Source organism: Manihot esculenta, chromosome 3 (genome assembly GCF_001659605.2).
Source record: "Manihot esculenta cultivar AM560-2 chromosome 3, M.esculenta_v8, whole genome shotgun sequence".
Taxonomy (NCBI): Eukaryota; Viridiplantae; Streptophyta; class Magnoliopsida; order Malpighiales; family Euphorbiaceae; genus Manihot; species Manihot esculenta.
In genome coordinates, this window is record NC_035163.2 from 13,239,445 (window position 1) to 13,250,429 (window position 10,985).

The following is a 10,985-nucleotide window of genomic DNA, read 5'->3' on the forward strand; positions in this document are numbered from 1 at the left end:
TCAAAACAGAAAATATGTTCAATCCTATCCAATACGATATGGTTCAGTTCTTTTCAGCTTTAGTAATCATGTACACCCCTATAAAACTTATACGTCCGCATACAAGTTGAATTATATGCACATTATACATCCATCTATAAACATCTGCTTGTGTTTTCTTTATTATTAAGATAGTTAAATATATGATGAGGAAAATGGGCCTGTTTTGAGCATGCTTAAACCAAAATGACAGTACTGCCTTCTGCCAATTTGTGGAGTATTGTAAGATTACTATTTTGTTTTTGCACTTTTAATTATTTTGATTACTATTCTATTTTTTGTATTTTTAATTATTTTACTAGTTAGTTTTAGCAAAAAATAATTTTGATTACATGTGTTGGCGCTTGTGTCATGAATTTCTTACTTTCTCTCTGTTTTCTTAAGAGTCTCTTTGCCACCTCCTCAGTTCAATATTGCTTCTTGGAAACTTGACAAGGGATAGGAACAGATGTGGAAAGAGGGAGAGTATTAAAAAAATCACCTTCATGCTAGGGTTCATTGTCAAATACCATGTGGATGTTGCACATTCGCAAAAATTCATGTGTTTAGAAAATTCTGTGACAAATTTATGGGTGCAAGTGGATTCTTTGTAATAAAATGCAATCCAAATGGCATCTTATGAGAAGATAACAAGACTGTATATGTAGCCTAAAAATGAGGAGGCAATACTGTAATTAGGCTGTTATCCAATGATTTGGAGAAACCTTGAGGAACCTAAGAAGAGCATTATCTGTTATTGCTAATAGGCCGTTGTGGAAGCCAATACAAAAATACAATTGCTTGGTCTGTAATTTGCTGGTGATATGATATTTCTTCAAGTGCCAAGAAAACATCATGGATGAAGTTTCACAATTGTGACCCATTATGAACCTCTTGATGTACTCAAGCATGCATTGCAAATAAAATTCTTCTGCAAGCCTATCAGCATCTAAAATCATCCTTTATTATTATTATTATTATTATTATTATTTTTTCCAATAATACTGTGGGCTTGTGGCTGTGGCATCATAGTGGTAACCATATCCCATCTGAAGGCTGCAATCCTATTGAGTACCATGAAGATGCATCTACAGTTAAGGTAGATATAGAACCCTAACTTTTAACACCCAAATAATTTCCACTCAACTGAAACTAAATAAGCCATTTGAGTTCACAACCTATATATGACTCAATTAGGTTTCAATTCCTTCTAGTTGAGGATCAAAAATTCTTTCAGAAAAAATGGCTAACAACACTCTCCTAAAATATAGTAACTTGCTGAATTTCCATTCCTAAATTGGCTAGACGAGGTATCAGAATTAGCTTCTCATTTGAGAAGGTAAGTATACTACTGCATCAGAAGTGCCCCCAGCAATAAATGAATGGGATGACAGTATGCTATAATCATTTAAATTTTTGTTCTCTCCTGCTGCCTTTGGTTTTCTGAAAAGTTTGAATTGTTTTATTTGACAGCTTTGTTCTTTCTGGATGTATTACATGGTCCAATGTGATATATTGTTGCTACTATTCTATGCAAATTTGTTCTCAGCATACAATTTCACTTCCTGACATATATTTATTTAATTTCCAGAAATTGTTGATATCTTCTAGAAATCTAGAGTTCTTCACCAATGGCTACCGATACTTGATTCAAATTCTTCCTGCTGCTGTTGTTGCTCCTATGTATTTCTCAGGCAAAATTGAGTTTGGCGTTATTAATCAGTCAGTATCTGCATTTAACCATATCCTTGGAGATTTTTCTCTCATTGTTTACCAGTTTCAATCCATCAGTGCTTTTTCAGCCATCATTGACCGATTAGGTAGTATGCTTATTGAGCACTTCCCCCTCCCTCTCTCTCTCTCTGTCTCTCTCTCTCACACACACACACACACACACGTATGCACATATGTAGTCATTCACTCCCTCAGGCATGGTTACAGTCTATGAAGCGAAGTAAGCCATTCAGTTTATTTCCATGGGAACTAGATTAACATTTGCATTAAGCATGCACTTGCATTTCACCTTATAACGAAGTAATAGCTGTTTAAGGGCAATTATTTTTAAAACTTGTGTTCCTTTAGTTATTCTCTCCTTCCTGAACCTGGAATGTATGATGAAAATGGTTGTAATGCGTTCAATGGTCTGAGATATCCATGCATGTGTTTTTCTTTTGTAGAGACCATCTTCTCGGTCATTCTTCGTTGTTATCATTTCTTGTGCTCTTTAATGAAGTCTTTTCATGGGAGAAAAGAGTTCTGGTACTGAACTGATGCTGTAAAAGTTTCCAGTGGCTTTATCATTTTCTGTAGTTTTTTATTATTATAATTATTATTATTATTATTTCTCCTCTGCTTGTGCAGTTTTTCATCAGTCAAATACTTTTATATTTGCTCCATTCTTATTATGCTTTTTTCCTAATAAACGTTTTTCTTGCTTGTTGTCCTGTACTCCCTCTCTATTACACCCTATCCAGAAATTCATTTCTGACCACATACTATGTTTTCCAGTTATCTATTTCATGCTTAAAATACAGAAACTAGGCAACGAGATTGTCAACATGATAGATGTTCTTGCTTATGAATGGTTAATTTAGCTTTTTCACTTTTTATATGCAGGTGAATTTGATGATGTTTTGGACAGCAGCATCTCTAAGCACCTGTCTGAGTTATCAGAAGAGATTTCTCTTTCATACTGTAATTTCAGAAATTCACTTGTACTGGAGTCTAATGGGTCTGTGCCAGTTGACAATTGTCAAAAATTGCTTAGCATAGAGAATTTGACTCTACAGACACCGACAAGTAAAGCTACACTGATTAGGGACTTGTCTTTGGTTATCAATGAGAAAGATCATTTGCTGGTAAGTGGATCATTTTGTATTTTGTTTGTGTTAACATAGCAAGGCGTGGAGTTTGCAAGATGTGCAATTGCTCACTGCTTCATGCATATATTAACAGGTAACGGGACCTAGTGGGAGTGGTAAAACATCATTGCTAAGAGCTTTGGCTGGTCTTTGGAATGTTGGAAGAGGAAAAATAACTTTCTATGTTGATGATGCTGATGATCCTCAGTTACCCACATCTTCAGAACTGCCTGCTAATGAAATAAATACTTCACATGAAAAAGCTGGGGAACTTGAAGGGCCAATTAATAGAAATTCTAGAGGATTATTCTTTCTTCCTCAAAGACCATATATGGTTTTGGGAACACTTCGTCAACAATTGCTTTATCCTACATGGGCTGATGATACGACTCCTATGTCAGATGGTGCTAAACCAGTTGGTATATTTTCTAAATTATCATTACTGTTTGCTTTTGTGCCACACTGCATTATTTTCCTTTTATTTATCTTTACAAAAGTCCATGGCTAATGTTTTTGAGAAACCACACAATTATGCAACTCCTATAAGTCCTCAAGTTCATGATGCGCGTCTATGATTGAATAAACTAGCATTGTGTTTAGAACCAAACAAAATAGAAACATATTCATAAGGCTTTATTTGGGTAGATGAGAATTTGATGTGCTGTTTGAATTGACGCTATATTGATATTATATGTTTTCACAAATTCAAGTCCATATCCATCTCTATTCAAATACACACTTATCTAAGTGCTAGGATAGTTTAGAATACATAGAGTTCATCATATTTAGCTTGTTATGTGTATTGATAAGTCATTATAAAGTATATTGTAAGTTGTAACCTGAGAAGTTGAAAATCTGCGGAACAGCCTCAAAAGTTAGGGATTTCTAAAGATGATATCCCCAAAACCATACAATGAGATAAAAATTCCATCCCGTATTCCCCTGAAAATTCCAAATGGTTCAGCTCAGAAATTTGAGGATTGTAGCTTACCTTTTGTCCTAAATAATCCACCTATAAGAAAATCTATTAAAATTTTAAACGTGCAATAAAAATCTAAATACTCATCAAAAGATGACAAGTCAACAATGTTAAATCCCACATCAGTTGTGAAAATGGGTAATGTGCCCCTTATATGGGCCATAGGCACTCTTCCCCCTTGAGTTAGTTTTTAGGATGAGTTAGACCTGACCCAAATTTAACATGGTATCAGAGCCTCCCCATCTGATGTTGGGTCTCCTATAAATATGTCACGCACCAGTAAAATTCTGAGCGTGAGAGGGTGTTGAATCCCACATTAGTTGTGGAAAGGGGTAATTTGCCCTTATATGGGCCATAGGCACTCCTCCTCCTTGAGCTAGTTTTTGGGGTGAGTTAGGTCTGACCCAAATTTAACAAACAATAATCTATTTTCCAATATTGTAAAATTTGCAACGTAGCTAAAACTATAGAGGACAATAAGATAAAATCATTTACTACAATCTAACTTCTTAATAAATTACAACTTGGTTTAATTCAACTACCTATGACAATCATATTTTTGATGTTTGACTCTTGAACCTGGAAGTGTGATTTCGAAGTAGATTTAGCTTAAGTTCAGAAATTTGTTTAGCCTAATATGCTCAAATTGCAAACTTGATGATGTAACTTTTAGTATTTTTTTTTTTTAATTGAATGGAAACATATACAATGTTCTACCAGATAGTGTGGCGTCCATTGTTGTTGCTACTTAGATTTGCCGTTGTAGCTATTTATAGCATTCTCCTTATGTGGTAATACTATTGTTTTCAATAGCAGGTTCATTGTCATTCTTGATGGGAAAATCAAACTCAGAAAATGGGGGAGCAAAGCCCAATAAGCCTACAACAGATGATTTAATACAGGTTCTAGAGAATGTTCGTCTTGGCTATATATTATCACGTTTTGGCAGTCTGGATTCAACATATGAGTGGTCCAGTGTTCTCTCCCTTGGAGAGCAGCAACGCCTTGCTTTTGCACGTCTTTTGCTTTCAAAGCCAAAGCTGGTTCTATTAGATGAATCTACCAGTGCGTTAGATGAAGCCAATGAGGTATTTACAGATTCCAATTTCTTTATTTCTCTTATAATGCAAATTTGCATAACCAATGTTCCCAACCCTGGAAAATGCAAGACTTTTTGGATTGTTTGCTCAAAAAGGATTCCTAGTCATGTAATAAAAATTCTTTGTGGTGAACCTGACAGTAAATAAGCCATATCTCAAATAAAATAGTATTTACACTTAGCAGGAGCAAAGTATAAATAATAAGTTTAAATTCAACACAATTATGTTAAACTAATTATAATTTAACTAAAAAGGATAATGGCCACAAAAATCTTCAAACTATTCGTATTTTAATAGATATATCCAAACTATGAAAATTAATTAATATATCATGTACTAACCACTTAAATTTATTTATACCCTACTGTCATATTGAATTATTAAATCTAACAGAAATAACATATCATCATCCCAAGTCAACATGCTAAATTAATAGTTTCATATAATTTAAAAATGATAATTATAAAATAAATGTAAATTTTATCAATTTCAATAATTATATCTTAAATATTTTTTTAAAAAATAAATCCAAAATCAGTTTTTTTATTTTATTTGATTTTGGATTTTGATTATATTTACTTATAATTTCAAACTATACATTTCTAAGAGTTGATAACTTTTTTTTTTATGATATTTTTACATTGATAAGTGTAATTTTTTGTGTAATTATAGGACATAAGTATTAACTTATATCAAAAAGTAAATTTTTGCATAGTTATAGGCCATAACTATGCAAAATTTACACTTATTGACGCTAAAAAATTATAAAAAATGAGTTATTAATTCTTAGAAATGTATTATATGTAGTTATAAGTAAACCAAATCAAAATTAAAAATCAAATCAAATCGATAAATTAATTTTAGGTGTATTTGTTAAAAAAAAAGTTTAGAATATAATTCTTGAAATTAGTAAAGTTTGGAGTTTTTCTAATAATTATCCGTTTTGTGTTATATTAAAATATTTTTTTTTTTGAAATGGTGTTATATTAAAATATTAATTTAGAATGTTTACTAAGAATGATAATGTAATATTTTTGTAAGATTTTACCGTTCAACTTAATGGTAGGGTATAGATAAATTTAAATGGTTAATATAGAGTATATTAGTAAACTTTTTATAGTTTGGGATATATCTGTCTAAGATGTGATAGTTGAGATTTCTCTTTTCAACATCGGCTCATTCTGAGTTAGGTCAAGGAGTTTGGGTTCATGTCCCTCTTCCTCATATAGTTTTTTAATTAATGTTATTTCTCTCATTTTAAAAAACAAACTAAAATTATATTTAGTAAAAGTGTAATTCTAATTTTGTAAATATAAACTCATTAAATTTTTATTTAGCCAAACCAACAAAAATGTCAACTGCCTAAACTGTTTTTTAAAGGATGAAGGAGGCTAAACATAGCAGTTTATTAAAAATAAACTCACATCAAACCTACTTTTATTTAAAAGTTAAAATTTCAGGGGGGCTAAGCTTAGCAGTATATTAAAAATAATTCCACATTTAACGTACTCTCGTTTAAAAATTAAAATTTCAGGGAGGGGGCGACAGCCCTCCCCTGTCCCCCTTAGGTCCGTCACTGTTGAGAAGTGCTGGGTGAAATAAGAAAACTGGAAACAAATGGATGCTAGTCTATGTCAAGTTGCTTGCCCTGTAATCATGGATCCAAACCACTTACTCATAAGTTGATTTGAAGGTATATGATTAGACTCTTTGACCTTTAATTTTGTTTATGGTTGTGTTGTATTATTGCAGGCTCATCTGTACCGGCAAATCGAAGCAGCAGGCATAACTTATGTAAGTGTTGGCCACAGGCGAACTCTTTATGAACATCATAACATGACATTACGTATATCCACAGCAGATCCCAACTGCAACAAACGTAATTGGGACATTGAGTCCATAAGTTCTAAACCCATGTATGATTTTTCCAGTCAGTGACCAGTGTACATGATAGCAGCATTAGCATCTACACCATGGTTAATATAAAACTGTAACCTGTAAATTTCTCCGAATAGAAGAGCATAAAGAAAGAGGAGCTTTAATATTTCATTTAAGATAATACTCATGATGTCAATGGTCAATTAGTTAAGAGTTCATTTGGAATTGTCTCCAGTAAATTTGATGCATCACAACATAATATTCATGGAATATTGGAAGATATTAATCGCAAGCATGTCTGGTAGTGTATAGGCCTAGTTGAAAGAGTGGAATTGAGCTTATTTTATATAAAAATGTTGAGCCCAAGTGAAAAATCCATATGAAGCCTATCACCAGGCCAATGGCTAAAATGGCCAATTTGTTAAAATATAAAGAGGATTCAATCCTGGTGAAACTCTTCTGGTACGCATGTAAGGAAGTTGTTTGAGCTAATTAGGACTTAGTTTTGGGTTGGAGAAGTTGATTTGGATTCAAATTATCTCTTCCTTATTTTATGCCTCAAATTAAGGAAGTAGTAATTTAATTGTTCTACAAGTCATAATTTAATATGTAGAACATTAATTTATCTCTATTCTACTATGAGTGGAATGTTTTTTGTCTTTGGTTGTAGCTAAGGTTTATTTTATTAGTTTTATTTAGTTTATGTTTTCTAGTTACTTTATGAAATTTTAGTTTAATTATGATTAAGTTATTTTTTCTTACTTTATGTAAGTTTACATAAATACTTTCTGTGTTAAATTTGGAACCGGTCTACCTCACTCAAAAACTAGTTCAAAAGGAATTGTGCCTAAAACTTTTATAAAAGGCAAATTACTCTTATCCTAAATCGATTTAGAATTTAATACACTTTCACACTCAGAATTATGCGTGACATATTTATGCAAAGCGTGATATATTTACGAGAGGTCTAATATTGATGAGAGATTGATACTGTGTTAAATTTGGATCAAATTTAACTACTCCTTGGACTAGATTTTTTATATTAAATTTAGATAAGATTTAACTCGTTCTAAAAGTTAGTTAAAGAATGTCTTATAAATGTCACATTATCTCTGTTTCAAATTGATGTAAAATTTAATATTTTGACTGTAAAATTCAGTTGTCATCATTATTATTAATAACATTTCAATTGAAATCTACTTAATTTTTTATCACTTTACTAAGTGTACGAATTTTGACTTAACATCCTCCTGTGTCATTTGAAAGAGTGTTATTTTTTTATATACAGTGACTTATTTGTATCAAAGATAATTAATGTTATAGCCTATCATTTTTATTTTATCTCTTTATTTCTTTTTATCTTTTTTATCTAAAGTTGTTTCAAAACCATTAAATCCAGCCTCGACCAGATATCTTGTGAAAGTGTGGAGCTTAAATTTTAGTTTATTAATGCAATTTAATTTGACTTTATCTTACTGGTTTAATTGTTGTTTGAGCATTATTTTACATTATAGTTTATGTGAAGAGATAAATAAAAATAGAATGACTCTTAATAAATTATTCATTCCTAATTAAATACAAAGAAGAGTAATAAAAATATCATTTCGCATTAAAAATAAATAAATAAAAGCGCGTGATGGACGTCCTTGTCTTTTTAAACATGTATATTATATTGGGTAATTTTAATCTAATATGCCAGAAATAGGAAAACACAAGCTAATATTGTTTGGAGTAGAATAACTCTAACTAATCCTACTAAAATATGAACAACTCATTATTATCCTACTAGAATATAGAAAATCTTAAATTTTTATATGGAAACTTACACTATAGTGTTTGGGCCTTAAAATAAAGGTTGGCCTATGTATTACAAGCAAATCCAAAAGTTAAAAAATTGAGCAGAATGAAATATAGGGTAAAGAGAAAAACATAGATTAGGTTGTGTTTTCTATTATTTCTTTTATGTCATACGCATTCTTTCAAATAATAGGTTATACGGAGTATGCAACAAAAAATATAGTCAATCTTGTGTAAATCCATCATAGTCATGTTATGCACTATTTCTTTAATAAGTTATGAATAACTTCAAGTAAAGTCACAAATAGCTTTTCTTACTTCCTAAACTCGAATAGCTTTTCTTACTTCCTGATATTCATCTTGAATACCTTAATTTATTGAAAATAACTTGATTTTTCATAGTTTGAAAATTAGTTTTAAGTCACATGTGCTACCAACCCTACACGCTTCAAGTTATAAAAAAATTTTACGCTTCATATACTTGTATTAGACCCTCCATTTTTAAAATGATTTGTCTTTAAATCTGTAGCTGTAATAATAGAAGAAAGATTACATGTAATAAAATTAACATATATGGAACATTCTCCTTTCTTGGAGAATGTACTTTTATATCTTATATTCTGAAAGTATACAACACTCATGGATCAAGTCTCAATTTTCTCCAGAAAAAATTCCCACCTAATAAATATCCAAACCAAATTTCTTAGTTTGAATACCACATATTTCTATTGTAGAGTAATATTCCTAACAGCTTTGTAACCATCACACATCCTCCAAAGATCATCCTTGGGCACTAAAAAATATGTATTTCACATAGCCTACCGTTCTTCTTTACATATTGCTATAAAAGAGAAACAACAAGACTTTGCAAAGGAAAGTCAACACTAGAAACATTTAAATAAGCCTTCATAGATAAGTTATCCCTCCTATCTTTTTCTTTTGCAATCAAGCTCACTCTTCTCTCATTCTCTTGCTCTTGTCTCTCCTGTTGTGCCGAATTCACTTATTTTTCTTTTCTACTCCCTTCAATCACTCTATTTTTCTCTTCGCTTACTATACCTTTTTTTCATGTGTATTTCTTTTTCTCACTTACACTCGCTCATCATTGGGCCATTAATTTCTCCCATTTAGCACATGGCCTCTTTTCTCTCATTCTTTTTAATTTTCTTACTATCTAAATCCTGATAAGAAGTTTTCAACATCTTCAATTGATCCTTATATGCATCATATGAGATAATGGTTCATGGGTGAAACCATTCAATGGATCTAAACTCTTTTCCATATTCTGAACATCTAAACTCAGCTAACCATAAAAGATTTACCTTTCATGCTATCTTTAATTCGTTATTAATGCACTCTTTTGAACTAGGTATAAGATCACTATCTTTATCATGTCCATATTCAACCTTATCACAATTGGTAATCTTACGTTCTTTTCTCCAAATAATCTTCTTATTAAAGACAAAGTTGTCATAATGGTCTACTCTGCGTCAACTCCTCTATTCGCCTTAAATGTCTCTCTATGGCCTTCGTAAATCCATTAAACTCTATAATTTATCTCTCGAATGATGAACTGAGTTCCTTTCCTTTTTCATTAGTGAAGACTTGCAAAGAATATTAGAGAAAATATAATTAGATCTCATATACTCCCTCATGTGTTTTCACTCAATGAGACAGCGATCTACTCATATTTCATTAAAAAATGACTTTTACCCTTTTTTGGGCTCACCATCTTTACCTTTTGTCACTCGTGTATTTTCTTTCTATAGGTTGTACTTTAGAACCAATAATCAAGACAAGTTTAGTAAATACAGTAGCATGGAATGTTGCAATGAAATCCTAATAAAGAAGCAAGAAACAAATATAAATGCAATTTGATGCATACAAACAAGAAAATTAAATAACACATGAATGCATAATTGTATGTTATGATTATAATTATTATAAGTAACATGAAATAATATGCTACTTTATATGTAATGGGATGCAAATATGAAATACATAACAAAATAAAAGTAAGAGTAAATAAAGACAATTATGAAAAAAGTGATGATGAGTTCAACTATTCTCTAATAGAAGTTGAATATGGACAAAATAAACTAAAAAATAAATGCTAGCTCTACCTAAATAAATAACCAAGCAATTAAAGCATAATAAAAATAAACAATATTTAAACAAAACACTTTTAGCACTTCCCACCTCTTTCAAGTGAGATTGCAATTTCAATTTTACTTCTTTTTCCTTATCTTAATTCACTTGCAATTGCAAATTAGAAAAACTTTTTTTATGCTATAAACACAAATTGAAAAAATAGAGATAACTAAAAAGAAAAATTGCACAAAATAATAAAAA

At 31.0% G+C, this 10,985-nt stretch overlaps 1 protein-coding gene across 1 annotated transcript; it reads left to right on the top strand.

The window, feature by feature from the left end:
• Nucleotides 1–916: 916 nt before the first annotated feature.
• Nucleotides 917–7,054, top strand: LOC122723274 (ABC transporter D family member 2, chloroplastic-like; the record flags this gene model as incomplete). The annotated part of the gene is made up of 6 exons (XM_043955054.1): nucleotides 917–1,117; nucleotides 1,610–1,838; nucleotides 2,635–2,876; nucleotides 2,974–3,298; nucleotides 4,672–4,946; nucleotides 6,711–7,054. Coding segments are annotated over 6 exons (1,458 nt in total), but the record flags the coding sequence as incomplete, so codon positions are not given.
• Nucleotides 7,055–10,985: the final 3,931 nt, after the last annotated feature.